This window comes from Epinephelus moara, chromosome 18 (genome assembly GCF_006386435.1).
Source record: "Epinephelus moara isolate mb chromosome 18, YSFRI_EMoa_1.0, whole genome shotgun sequence".
NCBI lineage: Eukaryota > Metazoa > Chordata > Actinopteri > Perciformes > Serranidae > Epinephelus > Epinephelus moara.
The window spans coordinates 31,374,543-31,391,235 of record NC_065523.1 but is presented as its reverse complement, the minus strand read 5'-3'; the positions used below and the strand labels follow the sequence as shown (position 1 = coordinate 31,391,235).

Here is a 16,693-nt window from a genome sequence, read left to right as displayed (position 1 = left end):
ATTCACTGTAACACACAATTTGTCCCATGTAGTTAACGCTCACATCAACCGGGAAGTGTGCAGCCTCATTATGAAACTATCCGCACGGTAGAGTAAAATATTAATAATCGATAATGTGTCCAGTGGAGTGTCGCTGCCTTTTAACAGCCGGACATTCCTGATGTTGTATCGATAGGTCGGTCAAATTATTAGGCAATATATTGGAAGCGAACATGGCTGCGCCCACAGCACCGAGAGGATCATCAGCCTCCAGCCCGCCCGGGTTTGAAGGTTTCCCGTTTGCGGTGGCCGGTAAACCAGCGGAGGAAAGCTCCGGTAAAGAGCAGGAGCAGGTCGGGGACGTGAAGAAGAAGCCGTGCAGAGCGTGTACGGACTTTAAATCCTGGATGAAGGTGCAGAAGAAACAGACGACAGCTGCTGTACAGGTGACAAGAGGTCAAGGAGGATCTGTAGAAATATTACTCCAACTGTCGGAAAGTTTGGCTTGACTAGATAATAGTTTGTACACTAATATATATTTTTTTTAATGTGCTAGAGTTTTGTCCTCCCTCGTGCTTCTGTGGAGTTTGTAAAGTCATCATGACGCAATGTTTCATGCTTGTTAACTTTCACCCTGTCATGCCAGATGCACACATCTATTTTAACGCTTTTCAGTTCAGTTCTATTAATAAGGGACTGTTCTTTACTTATCAGAGTAGAGAGGTGTCTGCACGCCTCCAACAACAGCACTGAACTCTGAAGCCAATTTTTGTAGTGGTTAAAAGTGGAATTACATACATTTTAGATACATTTTTTTAAGCATCCAAAACCCCCCTATGAAATGTAATCCACTGTGTCTGACAGCATTTGATAGGTATAGTAGAGCTGTAAGATTAAATCATTGTATCCCCATGCAAATTAGCAGAGCGTTAACCTGGAAGTTAGGCACTCACCTCTCGTCAGTCTCTAGTGCGCATATTCTTTTGGCCTCATAATGCGGAACATTCAGGTAATTTCATACCACGGAAATAGAGCAATTTTGGCTTCAGGCACCGTTGAGCTACTAGCTTTGAATGCTGTGTACATGTAATATCCATGGATGGCTGGAGTGTGACTTTGGGCTTTTTTGTTGTTGTTTTTTTTAACCCTACCCGAAGCTATAGATATTTTTTCCTTGCCTGACCCTCCCTTCATCATAAATTGGTTATTAGATTTTAAAAACTTACACTTTAATGTCTGAAAGTTAAAAGTTGAAGACAGAATCCAGGAGTTGAGTCCCTCTTCAAGGACGGAAAGACGTGCAGTAGCTGTCATGTGTGCAGAACAGATCAACATAATAAAATTACAGTAATCCAAATGACAAAATGATACATAGAATACATATAAATATATATTTATATATGTATGTGACAATAATAATCACGTGTAGTAATAGTAGAAGTATGATTAATAACAGTAGTTGTAGTAGTAGGCATCAGGCAGGACCACAGCAGCAGCACGACCATGACCATGATCCAGGCCCCACTGCGACCCGAGGGAACCTGCGAGACACCGGAGCACAAAGTCGGAGGAAGGGGAAGAAGCAGAGTTATTAACATGCATTAATGGGACATGAATGTTTGCAAATGGAAAGAGGGAAAAGGAGCTTAGTTTATCATAAGAAGTCCCCTGGCAGACTAGGCCATATCAGCCTAACTAGGGGCTGGTTCAAGGCAAGCCTGAGCCAGCCCTAACTATAAGCTTTATGAAAAAGGAAGGTCTAAAATCAACTGTGAGATGGCACCAAAGAAGAAGAGCCTGAGAGGCAGATGACTTCATATAAATTAAGTAACTTGATCCAAATCTTCAAGACACAAACAGGCTTTTCAGGACAGGATATGAGCAGTGCATGTGTAACCACAACATTAACCATAATGCAGTTGGCCGACTGTTCCCTTTTAAAATACCAGCTGATTGACTCCGCTATGTGTGCTTGTATGACTCACCAGGAGACCCAAGCTGCAGAGCCAGAGCCACAACAAGACCCACAGTGCCCGCTGGACCGGCAAGAGCTGGGGCGTAACACCTGGTCCTTCCTGCACACTATGGCGGCGTATTACCCCGATCGTCCATCTGCGACCCAGCAGCAAGAGATGGGGCAGTTCATCAACCTTTTCTCCAAGTTCTTCCCGTGTGAGGAATGTGCAGAGGACCTCAGGGGCAGGTCAGACCTCAGTGCTTAGACAGTCACATATCAGGTCTTGTAGCATCTAAGCTAACAGATCTGCAGTTATCACATTTAAAAATGCCATTAGACAAAAGGAAGCCATTTCTAAATGCACTATTTCCTCTCTGCAGATTGAAAACCAATCAGCCAGACACCAGGAGTCGCCACGCTCTTTCTCAGTGGCTCTGTCGTATCCACAATGACGTCAACGTCCGGCTGGGCAAGCCTGAGTTTGACTGCTCCCGTGTGGACGAGAGGTGGAAAGATGGATGGAAGGATGGCTCCTGTGACTGAGCGATAAGAGATGTGAGCATGGAGAGGAGAAACTCTTTGTCAGAGCTCACATCTCTGTTGTGGAGAAACTTTACATGAAGAGAGAGAGGCTGTGTGGTACATTTCAACCTCTTGTTTTGTGGTTAGTTAATAACTGATCTGGTAATAAAAATTAAAGTATCCCTCTCTGTTTCTCAGATCAGAGCCAAGACTCACTGAACGTCTTTACTCCAGTTATTGGGGAGTTTTAAAAGGTTACTACACAAATGTTTGCTGAAATTTTGCATCAAATCTTGTGTGAAATGAAAAACATATTTTTAACCAGTGTAGCCCTGATGTGTCTGTTAAAGCTGTGAGTTGGTTACAAACACATTTTGCCATTAAAATGTTGTTTCCTGGTCTGTTCTAAGGCACAACGTGGTTTTGCCAAGTAGAACATGCTCCTGGACCAACATTGGAATCAACCAATCACAGCCCTCTGACATCATAAGTGTGCTGCTCCTGCGCTTCATTCAACATTGCGTTGTGCTTCCTCAGAGCTGAGCTAGTTTTACAAATTGAAGTTAATACAATTAAACACAATCCTCAGTAACATTGAACAAAAACATTATAAGCTACTGCAGGGTTAGCAATTAGCTTGCTAACTAGCTTGGCCATGCTAACAAGTAAACTTGCTGATAGACTGGAATATTTGGAAGTTAGCTTGCTAACTAGCTTGGCTATGCTAACAAGTAAACTTGCTGATAGAGTAGAATATTAGCGAGTCAGCTTGGCTATGCTAATGAGTAAACTTGCTGATAGGCGAGAATATAATCGAGTTAACTTGCTAACTAGCTTGGCTATGCTAATGAGTAAACTTGCTGATAGAGTACAATATTAGCAAGTCGGCTTGGCTACGCTAATGAGTAAACTTGCCGATAGGCGAGAATATAAGCAAGATAGCTTGCTAACTGGCTTGGCAATGCTAATGAGTAAACTTGCTGATAGACTAGAGTATTAGCAAGTAAGCTTGCTTATTAGCTTGGCTATGCTAATGAGTAAACTTGCTGATAGACTAGAATATTAGCGAGTTTGCTTGCTAACTAGCCTTGCCATGCTAATAAGTAAACTTGCTGATTGATTAGAATATTAGTTAGTTAGCTTGCTTATATTCTCGCCTATTGGCAAGTTTACTCATTAGCATAGCCTACTGGCAAGCTTACTTGTTAGCATAGCCAACCTAGTTAGCAAGCTAACAAGCTAACCCTGCAGTAGCTTATAAGGTTTTTGTTCAGTGTCACTGAGAATTTTGTTTCACTGTACCAACTTCAATTTGGGTAAGCTAGCTTAGCTCCGAAGAAGGCACACAAAGTCATTTTGAAAGAAGTACAGGAGCAGCACACTGATGATGTCAGAGGGCTGTGATTGGTTGACTGCAATGTTGATCCAGGAACACGTCCTACTTGGCAAAAATCACATCGTCTCTGATCTAAGTTGTGTTTTGAAGCCTTGTTTAATCCAGAAGAATCACTACAACACAAAATATCACTTCTTACATGTGACAAAAAATTTGTTTACACATTTGTTACACAATGCTCATTTTGTCAGGGAATAATTAGAGCTTTCACTAAAACATTGTGTCAGAGAAATATATATATTTTACATAATGATGATTACAGAATGTTTCCTCACTGTATAACACTCAGATTGTGTGTTTGTGTGTGTTTTGTGGTGTTATACCCGCAACATATGTTAATTTATTTGCATTATTTTTTGCTGGAATTAGTCATTATGTAACTTTTGATGACAGTGATGATTAATTGATCATTTAAGTCATTAAATCAAATACAAATATCTATATTTTGTTGATTAAAGCTTCTCAAAAGTGATCATTTAGTTGTGTTTCCTTAATCCATGTCACTGTAAATTGATTTTTGGCTGCTGGTTGAACAAAATAAGCATATTGAACAATCACTTTGGTAACATATAATTTACACGTTATAAAATAAACTATGCATAAAGTCAGATAATGGCTTAATGGGTAATTAGTTAGTGGCAGTTCAGGGTCAGTCAAGGGCCTTTGAGCACCTCGGCCATGTGACCTTATCTGTGTTATTAATAAACACTCTGATCATGAATTTGTTATTTAAGGAGCCGGCAGAGGACACACACTGAGACAAACAAGTCTAATGCTCAGCTGCTACTGTTTGTTTCACTGTCATCATGACCCTGTGAAGAGTTAATGTATTTGTTCCACTTACTGTACAGCTACAACCACCATCATCAACTGTGGTTTGAATCACTTCCTGTCCCATATGAGTGTGTTTATCTCCTTTAATGAACTGTACTGTTCAGATACTGAATTTTGAGGTAGATGTCACTGACCTCTAGTGGTGTGAGACGAGACAGAAGTCATGCATGTAGTAAAAATGATACCACTTGGGTTTTCACAAAACTATCACTTCCCACTGAAACTCATAATTTCATCTTGAGACGTTCGACTAAACTGTCATTATTCATGCCACAGTAATTGGTAAGTGTCACATGGTAAGTGACCTGTGACTAGTTTATTGTGGTATTTGGCAGAAGTACATCATCATGAGACTTTTCTCCATGCCCCATTTCATTACTTAATAAAAATGTTTGTGGCTACTGAACAATTCAGGCAGGATTTTTCACTTAATATGTTGTTTGTAGTTTACAGTCCTTATGGCCGAAATGTCTCATATTTAGATGGGGTCGAACTTTTATTTTACTTTTTGTCATATCCTCCTGAGACCCCTTGGGATACACTCACCGGCCACTTTATTAGGTACACTTGTTCAACGCAGTAAGTCAATCACGTGGCAGCAACTCAATGTATTTAGACATGTAGACATGGTCAAGACGACCTGCTGAAGTTCAAACTGAGCATCAGAATGATGAAGAAANGCTACAGTTCACACAGGCTCACCAAAACTGGACAATAGAAGATTGGAAAAACCACATTCAGATAGAAGCATGGATCCATCCTGCCTTGTATCAACGGTTCAGGCTGCTGCTGGCGGTGTAATGGTGTGGGGGAGATTTTCTTAGTACCAACTGAGCATGGTCTAAACACCACAGCCTACCTGAGTATTGTTGCTGACCGTGTCCATCCCTTTATGACCACAGTGTTTTTTGTGAGTCCTCCAACTATATGTCCTCTTGAGGCCCCATGCAGCAAATGACGGTACCAAACCAACAACAGGCTCAACACTGAGTCAGTGGCTGACTCTGTTTTATGGCAGCCCTGCAGGCCATCATTTTAACAGGATATAATATCCCATATTGGCACAATCACATTCAATTCTGTCCAAATGGCTCATCCAGTCAGCAGCGCGGGCACGTCAGCTCTGCACGCTCCCCCCCTCTTACACGCGGCGTCCTCCTCTGCGCCCGCGCGCCTGTGCGTGCGTGCGTGTTACGCGCTGGGACCCGTCCCTACAGCAGAGAGCAGCAGCGCATCCATCCTGCCGTGGAGCCGGGAGCGTGGAGCCGCGAGGAGCGCACCGAGAGAGAGCGACCGACAGAAGATGGACGGAGTGGGATCGTTCGGAGCGGGCCGGGCCGGGTCCACCGTGGACCCCATCACCTTCGCCAAACAGCCGACCACCATCCTCAGAGTGCTGTGCTGGGTGAGAGCGCGTTTTTCCGGCAGTGCTGTTTGCGTGTGTGTGTGTGTGTGTGTGTGTGTAGATGTGTGTGTAGATGTGTGTGTGGATGTGGGGGCTCTCTGTTGTCGTTGCTGCGCGAGACCCGTGACGTGTTCTCACTGCAAATATAGAGCCCAGTAATCCAGCGATAATTGATAAGCAGGGTGTGTGAATGGAAACAGAGGAATGGGTGTTTATATCGGAGTGTGTGTGTAGAAATGTAGTGTACAGGGTGTAACCAAGGCCTGGTGGTTGTCTGACACCCTGACCAAGAAACTGATCTCAATACAGATGTTTTTTTTTCTCTGTGCCAGAAAAATCAACCTATTATTATTCAATACTTTCTCACTGCAGTGCTTTATTAATAAATATCTCTCTGATGTGTAGGTAGCAAACCGGATTGTGTGTAAAAAGGCAGATCCATATCCGTCTCATTCCTCAGCCTCCTGCTTCCTGTTATTCATGTCAACTATTATTTTTATTCCCCTCAAATATCCACCGTATCATTCACCACACACACACCGTCTCCGTTTATGTCGCCAATCATATTTTCAGCTAATGATTTTGCTGATTTACCCTAAACGGTCGTCGTCCGTCATCCCACCTGTGATTGGTCCGCGATCATCATTACGCACGCAGAGCCACGGAGACGCGTCGTGCCCTGACGTTTGATGGAACGCATCACCTTTGGGTGACACAGGGAAGGTCTTCTTTTAACGGTGCGGGGAAACACACAGAGGAGGGGATCTGTTTAGGAGCGTGAGATGTGTGTGAATAATTAATGAGTATCCGGTGCCTGTGGGTGGATTTATTGTAAATATATATATTTGGATTTTTCTGGTGTAGGTGATGGAGAGGTTGTACATGATTTACTACTGAGACCTCTGGATACAAATAGGCACTTTTTAACATTTTGGGCTAATGTGATTTAAAGTTTAATTTCCTATTTTGATGCTTGTTGGTGTATTTTTCCCTTTACAATCTAGATTATGATTCATGCCTCATTTTTATATTCATGCTGGTGGAATCAGATCCAGTGGTGTGGTGGAAGGTACTGGTACAGGGGGTATATCCACTTCTTTTCCTGGCTGTTTACCCACCGATCAGCCCAAAAGCCATTAGGATATATAGAGAAGTGTTCCCACTTCCTCCACAGTAACCCACCCATCTACCTAGTAGTACACCCCCCTCATCAACTACCACGACACCACTGTTGAGATTCTTTTGAGTGTTTGAATGTTTGGACAAGGTGAGCTGCAAATAAATTGCCCCTTTTGGGATCGATAAAGTTGTCTGAATCTGAAACTAAATCCTACTCAAGTAAAAGTACAAAAGTGTTGTCAGCAAAACATACTTACAGTATGGTAGGGGAGACCGGGGGCAGTTGTAACATCTCAGATTGCCCCAATCAGAAACAAGGGACAGAACCGTGACACTGCACATGCTCTGTGGTGATTCCTATTTGCCTGCTAAAGAACAAACCTTTTACTGTTAGTAAATGTATGTAGTGTGATGTTTTTGGTGGGCGGGGCTTATCTGGAGGCAAAACAATTCTCAGCAGACATTAGCTAGTGCTAGCTAGCAAGTTGGCTTGTTTTAGACAATGGAGGAAGATGATGCGGAGGTGCGTTCAGAAATACTCAGAGTACCGGAGCGCACTCTGGCACAAACCGGACCATTCGTAAATTCAGAGCGCTGTCTGAATGTACCGTTCGGTTATTCAGAGCACCGCACTCTCGGCACTCTGTCTGTGGAGACGGAGCAGCAGAGTGCCGAGCGGAGTGAAAGTGTGATTAGCTTTACCGTTTGTTAATTCATATACAAATATAACGCTCCGTGTCTTCAACCAACAGGGCTCTCATTTTAGTGGAGAGCATCAGACTGAATTTACAAATGCACCATGTCAGGTCACTCACTCTCTGGGACTGTGAGCGTAACTTAAATAAGTAAACAGCAGCTGGTATGTGTTCAAATTTAGGTTTTGAGCCATGACTCCTTCTATTCTGGCTCCCAATAACACAACAAGACATTTGAAGACTCCTATGTAGCCTACAGCCCTGTGGTGGAGAGTCAGGTTTGCCTCCTCCAGAACTCAAATTACTTTTTTCGGTGCCATTTTTGTGTGGTTAACTACTGAAACTACAAATAATTTTGGGCCATAAAGGGAAAGGAATGACTTTTTATTAATATTTTACTTTTGCTTCTCGACTAATTGAATCCCCTGTGACCACAATTAGTTGCTGTTTATTAACGGAGTAAAAATGTCACACACACACAATGCAGTTATTAAAATCATGCAAAGAACTCAGTGATGCATGACTTTGATACATAAGCAGCTTTATCATGTTGATTCACTAAAAGGCACCTGAGTGTGTGTCTGCTCAGATTATATCCACACATGTGATCAGTTTGAAATGTGGACCGGACATTATCCCATTGTGTGTCCCTCCACCATCATATGACCCACACCCCCAAGTGTGAGTGCATTTCTGCTTGTGTGTGTGTCACATGGCCCTATTCTGCCACCGAGTGTTAGTCAGCTGATCAGTGTCAGTATGCAAGTCCAGAGCAGAGGTAGGAGGAAACACAGATCTACAGATCAGACCTAAAGAAGGCTGTTATTCATACAAATGGGATCAACTAATAAAAGACAAAAAAAAAAGACATAGCACAAGCTACAGCAGTCTTTATCACACTTCCTGTTCTGGTATATGCACCGCCTCAGGACGATGTGATTCTCGCGGGGAAGTGAAGCATCCACCTCTTCAGTCAGTCAGGGAGAAAGAGGGGAAATGAGGTTAATGCCTTTGGTGTGAGCACGCTCGAAGAGGCGCTCTCGAGTAGTGCTGCTGCTGCTGCTGTCCTGTTTCCAGTGAGTCTGCAACAATGTTTGTGTGGAAAGAAAGGAAGACAGTGGGAGAATTAAATTTGAATGATAATATCTTTACCCTCCTCTTCCTCTTGCGTCCCCGCACACAGATATTTTCCCTAGTGGTCTTTGCCTCCATTGTGAACGAGGGTTATGTGAACATGGGCAGCGAGCGTCTCCACTGTGTCTTCAATAAGAATGGAGACGCGTGCAACTACGGTGTGTTCGTGGGCCTGGTGGGCCTGCTGGCGTGCTCCTTCTTCTTCCTGCTCGACTTCAAGTTCTCCTCCATCAGCTCTGTCAAAGACAGGAAGAAGGCTATAATGCTTGAGATCGGCTTCTCAGGTGAGGAGGACTTATTAACACGTACAATCAAACAGAGTTGACATAAATGTGTTTTCTTATGACTGCAAGTGCAAGACACATCTGCACTTGGGTGTTTTGTATTTAGTGAGACTGGGTTTCCCCAAAATACCAAAAAAACAGCCCAACGAGACCTGCTTCTTTGTTTCAGATGAAAGCGGTCTTGCACTACCAGACATCAAGAGAAATGAAACCTGTTAACTCACATGAAAAGTAATGGAGACGTGAATATTTTTAATTTCTAAAAGGAACAAAGAAGAGCTTCAGCCGGCCCAGATTTGAGAAACCAACACCTGCTGGCTGCTGTGTTTGATGTGGGAAGTTAACTTGGAAATTACCTTTCTCTCTGTTGTAGTAAAGTGTTGCTTTTGTTCCGCTGGTCTCTCTCTCTGGCAGGTTTCTGGACCTTTCTGTACTTTGTAAGTTTCTGCTTCCTGGCCAATCAGTGGTCTCGGACCACGCCTGACGAGCTGCCACTCAACCAGGGGGCGGACGCAGCCCGGGCTGCAATCGCCTTCTCTTTCTTCTCCATAATCACCTGGGTAAGAACATGCAACTACAGAGGCACACACGGAAACAAATGTTCATATTGTTACACAAAACTATTTTAATGGAATTACCTACCTTCATACCTTTTTCTAGATAGTGTAACTTTAATATTTTTCAACCTGTACCCTATTTACCCATATTTTTGTGACAACCATCTTTTGAATTTGGCCAGTATTGAGCCAGAGGGCTGCAGCCAGCAGTGGTGAAACAGACTGCAATGTAACCACTTGGGGGAATATGCACTGTCACTGTTCATCCAATAGAAGTGCTTGATTTTGCCAGGCTCAGTTTATTAACCTAAGTTTCTGACAACATTATGAAAAGGATCTCTACCAGGGTTGGGTCAGGTATTTGGATAAAACAAGTATCTGGTATGGATAATGTCCTTTCATTAGTATCATCTGAGTAAAATTTGACAACATCTGCACTTGTGATGAAGGGAAATCCTTATTTGGGTAGCTGTGTTCTGTCTCTTACTGTTGTGGTCAATGATCTAAAGCTCAATCCTGATTTTGTCCTGTAAATAGTTTTCCAGAAAAAAGTAACTATAGCAACTTCTGATCAACCCATATCAAAGTCAGGCTTAACCTCCTGAGCCCCAAGCTTTTGTTTGCTATGCATTTTTATTTTATCCGAGCTATTGGAGATTAGTGGGCTCTGATACGTATGATAATAATACGCATTTCATTTCAGTGCCTGAACATGGCTGTGCAAAACCTAAACTGATATGTTCATTTTGTAATTCTGTGCTCTATACTCCAAGATAGGAATATCCTTTTTGTCTGTACGAACAGTCTGTAACACCTAATTGGCTTGTGTGAAATGCTGCAACAATCAAGTCCCAATGTCCGTCGACAAGATGATAATCAATTCCCAATGTCCTCAAACGAGTACTTCCTCATTAACAGCATCTTAGCTTGTTACTGTTGCTAAATATAGTCAAATCTGTTGCCATATAAAACTACAAACATCATAAAACATAACTTAACATGTTTCAGCTATAAGATTTGATATCAGGTTTTGGACCTTGTGCACTTTTGTGTCGGGATTGGCTGCAGACTGACTTGGCAGAGATGGCTGCCATCTTGTTTTTACATGTATTAGTGTATTGTGCTCTTACTACCACTAGCACAAAAAATGTCCATGAACAAGGACATGAGGTCTAAGTTAAGCAGAATAAATTATATGATGCAGCAAAACCAAAATGTGACGTCCTCGTATGAAGACACAGGGTCTCAGGAGGCGATTTCTGCTTAGGTCCCTCCCTTCTGGTTTAAACTCTGCGCAGTCTGAGTACAAATATGCATACAGATCATTTAGTTGGTTGAACAGATATAAAGATAATAGTGTACTTGCTCATCCCTAATGTCTACAGAGACAGAGAATTTTTTTTGTTTAACCAGTCACAACCCTGAGTTAGACATTGCCAAAGCCACCAGACTCCATTTGGATAAATAGTAATTTTATCATCATTAAACACACTCCATTCAAAGTTGACAGAAACAACTCTGGTTTGGTTGAAATAAACCCTTAATTCACCCAGTTAGATGTGAACATATGCTGCCTCTATACACACTAAAATTACTCCTTATTTGAATGGAGTGTGGTGGCTTTGGTGTTGAAGATTTTCGGGTTGTTTCTGGTTAAACAAAAACACTCTTTCTTTTTACTTAAAAGGTCTATCTCTATAGGGATCCTTTCTATAATGTTGCCAGACACTTAAAATAACAATCCGAGCCCGTGAGTGGCAAAAACAAGCACGTTTAGTGGACGTAAAGGTTACATTGTAGCCTGTTTAGCCATTCCCAGGTGCAGTGCTCGAGCTCAGTCCTGGACTAATATAGAAAATAGTTGCTCCCATTAGTCTGAGACACAAAAACATGGCAAAATAGAGTCCAGGTTGAAAAATACCGAAGTTGCCTTTTAAGGTCTGGAAATGCTCAGTCAGCACTTGCTTGAGTGAGGGTTATTGTTAATGCGGATCAGCCTTTATAATACTAACAGAGGACTGACAGGTGCTCTCCATCACTGAAATATTAATGTGAACCTTTCCTGCACCTTACAGAACAAGTGTTTGCACCATTGTTTTTAGGTTTTTACTTCAGGAATGTTGTTGCTGTTGAATAAATGTTCAATATCACTTAAACCACAGACAGATTATGAGACGATCTGGGCTCCTGGGCACAGATGAAAGTTCCCCTCCCACCTAACAGCAAAAAAAAACACCCTCTGTATTCTTTTTTCTTTCTTCATATTTTTCAACCACATCTGGCAGGTCAACCATGACTTCAAAGAGCTTCTATCACTCTGGAGACAAAGAGAGGCTGTGTGTCTCCTCTCTAAAGCTCCTCTACTCAGATACAAAATACTATGACACACTGAATTTGTGTTATATTCTAATATATGTCAATATGTTTGTATTGAGCCGAGGTGGATAAACATGATCAGGACAATCTGACTGAGCCCATGTGACTTTTACAAGAGAAAGGTTAATAACACTTCAAACACAGGCTGTGGATTAGAGGCAGCCTGAACAGTTGAACCCCAGTGACTGGTGGGCCCCTTTGATTATTCATCCATGACCTAAACTTGTAGCAGTGACCTGTTTCTGACTAAAGCGTGGTGAGAAATTGGTTGAGCATCTGGTGAATGGTCCTCAATAACTTTATGCTTTCATACTTTCAGTAGTTTAAGAGGTCTGTGAGTTTAGAGGCATCATCATCACTGTCTAAACATTTACACGCAAAGGAATACTTCTGCATTTTGGGAAATACCCCTATTCGCTTTCTGGCTAAGAGTTAGGTCAGAAGACTGATACCACTTTCATATCTGTCTGTCAAAGCTACAGCTAGCAGCAGGTTAGCTTAGCTTAGCACGTAAAACTGGAAACAGGGGGAAACAGCTAGCCTGGCTCTGTCCAAAGGTAACAAACCCAAAGCTCTCAACGCAGAGGTGGCTGAGCTGGCAGCTAGCAGCTAACGGTGCTAACAGTGCAAACAGTGCTAACAATGGCAACAGTGAGGGTAGCTAATGAGGTGGGTGCACTATCAGGCAGATGGGCAGGCCACAAAGGAGGACGTGGGCACACTCTCATATATATTTAAATGGCTGTTTGCCTGATGGGTGGGCACACATCAGCTGGTCCAGACTCCACTGAGTTTGAGTTGACTGACTGATGGGAACGAGTGTAACGAGTTGACAGCTCTGTCTGATATCAGGCAATGAAATTGCTTCTAGTGAAACAAATATAAAGAATGCGCATCCTCCGAATCAGCTTATTTCAATCGGTGCTGACATCAAAGGGAAAACTTAAGAAATCAGGATTTTTAGATGATATTTTTCTTATCTATGTGGGTGACAAAGGTGAAATGATACAATGTCTGAACCTCCTAAATGAGGCCAATGAACATCTCAAATTTACTATGTGTATGAATGAAAATGAATGAAACAGGAGAGGAAACTTGTCACAGATCTATACAGAAAACCCATAGACCTCAACACATTGTTGCGGGGTAATAGTTTTCACCCTCTGGCACTCAAGAAGAGCTTACCTATTAGTCAATTCAGTAGGTTAAAACGTATTTGTGGCTCAAATGAGCTATATCAGAAACAAAAGGAGGTGATGATAAAATGTTTCCAAAATAAGGGATATTCCCAAGATTGGATTGATGATGCAGCCGAGAGATTTGAAGATAAAACACAGGAGGAATGTCTTGAACCGAAAGAAAAATTGAAAGGAAAGGACCAAAATGTTTTTTAACATATTCAACGATGGGGCATGAATTTAAAAATATCATCGCCGTCACTGGCACATTATTGAGAGTGACCCCCTTTTGAAAGACTCTTTCAAAGAACCCCCTACTGTTGTTTTCAAACGAGCACCTAACATCAGATCGATGGTGATAAAATCAGATCTCCCCCCAATTAGATCTGCTACATTTCTAAATCAACTGTCAGGTAATTTCAAATGTGGAGCCTGTGCACAATGTAACTTCACCAATAAATGTGACTCTTTCTACCATCCTACTACTGGACAAAAGTTTAAGATCAGGGGCACGATTATATGTAAAACAACACATGTGGTGTACATGATTAAATGCCCATGTTCCCTAGCCTATGTTGGTATGACGACAAGAGCGCTTAAAACTAGAATAAGTGAACACAGAAGTGATATCCGGACAGGAGATATGAGAAACCCAGTAGCAGCACATTTTAAACAAATGAGCCATTGTGTCTCTGTGCTGAGGTACATTGGTATTGAAAGAGTGGAATATCCACGAAGAGGGGGGGATCGGACCAGACTACTACAACAAAGGGAAACATTCTGGATCCATAAATTAAAGACACTCCAACCCCATGGGATGAATTTGGACTTTGATATTAGACCATTTTTGTAAATAATACATATGTATATATTTTTTCTTTTTATAAATGTTTTTTTATAAATGTTTTTTATAAATGGTTTTTCATAAGTGTATTAATTGAAATAATATTATTCCTATATGTATTTTGTAGGTCTCCAGATAGCCTCACTCTTATTGGAGGACATGCTATAAAAAGAGGGACTGCCCTTTACTCTGTAAGCCTGATGAAGCCTCCTACGTGAGGCAAAACGTTGCTTATTTGTTTGGTGTGGGAATAAAGCACGGGAACAGCAATACATCATGTGCGACAAATCCTGATTTCTTAAATGAAATTGCTTCTCCCAGCCAAGAAATAATGGCATAAATTGTAATTTGTACATGAAACGCACAAGCTATAATGTGTAAAGTACATTCAAAAGGTTTCCAAAACAATGGCAACAGTGCTGACAGAGCTAACAGTGTTAATGTAGGGGTGGGAGGGGCGTTCTGCCACCGTGAGTTGGTACAGCGATATCAGCAATAATGTTAAACACTGTATGAGCGCAGTGCAGAGTGGCGACTATTAGCTAGCCAGTGGGATGCACCAGTGCTGCCAACTTCATGTCTTTCTCACTAGATTTAGCAACTTTTCCTCTTAGCAACTTTATTTCTAGTTCGAGTTTGCATATACTCCTAGCATTAGCATAGCTCTTCTCAAGGTTCTCTGGCTTCCTCCCACAGTCAAAGACATGCAGGTTAGATGTGATAGTCTGGCAACATGTCAGGGTGAACCCCACCTCTTGCCCAATGTCAGCTGGGATCAGCTCCAGCCCCTCCACAACCCTTAGAAGTAGTTACAGAAAATGGATGGATAGACTAGCGACAAACTAAGAGTGCTTTCACACCTGCCCTGTTTGGATCAGTTCAGTCGAACTCAAGTTTGTTTGCCCCCTAAGTGCAGTTCGTTTTAGCAGCGCTCGGGTGTGCACCAAAACAACCAGACCAAGACCTTCTTGAACTCTGGTGCGGTTGGTTTGTGGTGAGAACGTGTTCCGACCTGGATCTGAACCAACTGCAGTCACATGACACATTGTTTGGGTTAAACATGAGCATGTTACAGTCCTGGAGGATTATTAATGTGCACCTCCTCCTGTACTGCCTTAATATGCACATTCAGCACATCCAATGCATCAAAACATTGTTTTCTAGTTGGAGCCGCGCCTCGTTTTCAAACTGTATGGTTTGACTAAAATGAACAATGACAGCAATATAGTCCACGATGAGCAGCGCTAAAATCAACCTGCGTAGTTGTCCCTCCATTGTGACATTAGAAAGTGTCACATTTATCTTGCAAGTGTACTCTTCTTCAACGTTTGCTTTACTTCCTGGATTTTTCCCACATGGAAATTCTGACCAATCAAGAGCAGCTTTCTCACACAAGGCATTTGATCTGGTCCGCTTGTAAATGCTGCCGTGAGAACATGAACCAACTCTAGACAATTATAAAACTTTGTGACAACATTAGTCCCTGATTCAGACCAAAGGAGACGACTCTAGGTCTGAAAGCACCCGTAGTGAAGGCCATCAGGAAGGAAGTGATAAATATATCACATTGCAATCAATTCCCATACATAATGCTCAGAGTAATCACAGTATATGGGTCTCCTGCCAACAGTGCAGGTTCTCTCCTCTTCTCTCATTTTACGCAGCAGCACTAAGCAGGCACTCAAAAGGTGAGTGACAGGCAGGAGGAGAGGAGTCACTGCTCGCTGTAGGAGTGGGAGTACAGTTGTAGTGTGTTTCTATGGTTACGCTGACGTGTTTGCTCTCTGGATTAGAAGCGCATGTCATTCAAATGTTTTGTTGCTGATGTTTCTGTTGAATGTTATTGAGCAATATAGTAATGCTCCCATCATCCTATTTGCAAATCAATGTGTGATGATGTCACCAATATGCAAATGAGTGCCTTGCATCATCAGGCAACTTTAAGTGACTTTTGGACCAATCGTCTACCGCAGCAACAAACAGAGAAGCTACAACTGCACCACACAGAGAGGTAGCATGACTTCATCCTCTGCTCGTGACAGAAATACTCCACTATATCGTTACATAGCAAATAGTTGTTTGTTGCCATAAACATGCTCTGAATGTCACGTACAGAACCTTTAAATCAAAAGTGGAAGAACAACAATATGCTAGCTATTTCCCCTTATGTCCAGTCTTCATGCTAAGCTTGTGATGGTAGTACATTTAGAAATTGGAAAAATGAACGAGTGATTCCAGAGAGAAGCAGACAGAGGGGTCTACAGTCTGTGTTTGAAGGATATATCCAGGATGTCAAACTGACTCAGCAGCAACAACAGGTTAAAAAGACAAAGATAGTTAGAAGCTAAAGCCGAACTATAGGCTACAGATCACAGTGTAAAAGTGAACCACCACATCACTGCTGATCGCCACA

The 16,693-nt window shown here is 42.2% G+C and overlaps 2 protein-coding genes across 3 annotated transcripts in view; both read left to right on the top strand.

The window, feature by feature from the left end:
- Positions 1-16,693, top strand: part of syngr3a (synaptogyrin 3a) — a 136,877-nt gene that overhangs the window by 112,355 nt on the left and 7,829 nt on the right. The window contains exons 2-4 of one of the 2 annotated variants that reach the window (XM_050068335.1): positions 5,385-6,093; positions 9,091-9,325; positions 9,740-9,885. In XM_050068335.1, the coding sequence (XP_049924292.1) occupies positions 5,776-6,093; positions 9,091-9,325; positions 9,740-9,885 (699 nt within the window). In that variant the 5' untranslated portion in view covers positions 5,385-5,775. Of the gene's footprint in view, positions 1-5,384; positions 6,094-9,090; positions 9,326-9,739; positions 9,886-16,693 lie in introns of those variants that run through there. The other variant, XM_050068334.1, reaches the window with a different exon arrangement.
- On the top strand, positions 25-4,326 carry gfer (growth factor, augmenter of liver regeneration (ERV1 homolog, S. cerevisiae)). Its single transcript, XM_050068341.1, has 3 exons — positions 25-425; positions 1,968-2,182; positions 2,317-4,326. Exons 1-3 carry the CDS (start codon positions 213-215, stop codon positions 2,477-2,479), a joined length of 591 nt encoding a protein of 196 aa, XP_049924298.1. The 5' UTR covers positions 25-212; the 3' UTR covers positions 2,480-4,326.

What these genes read in the sequence shown, in the direction of transcription:
- gfer (XM_050068341.1), top strand. Translation starts at nt 213, where the DNA reads ATGGCTGCGCCCACAGCACCGAGAGGATCATCAGCCTCCAGCCCGCCC. An exon ending in AGACGACAGCTGCTGTACAG is followed by an intron (nt 426 to 1,967) that starts GTGACAAGAGGT and finishes ATGACTCACCAG; the next exon opens with GAGACCCAAGCTGCAGAGCC. An exon ending in GCAGAGGACCTCAGGGGCAG is followed by an intron (nt 2,183 to 2,316) that starts GTCAGACCTCAG and finishes TCCTCTCTGCAG; the next exon opens with ATTGAAAACCAATCAGCCAG.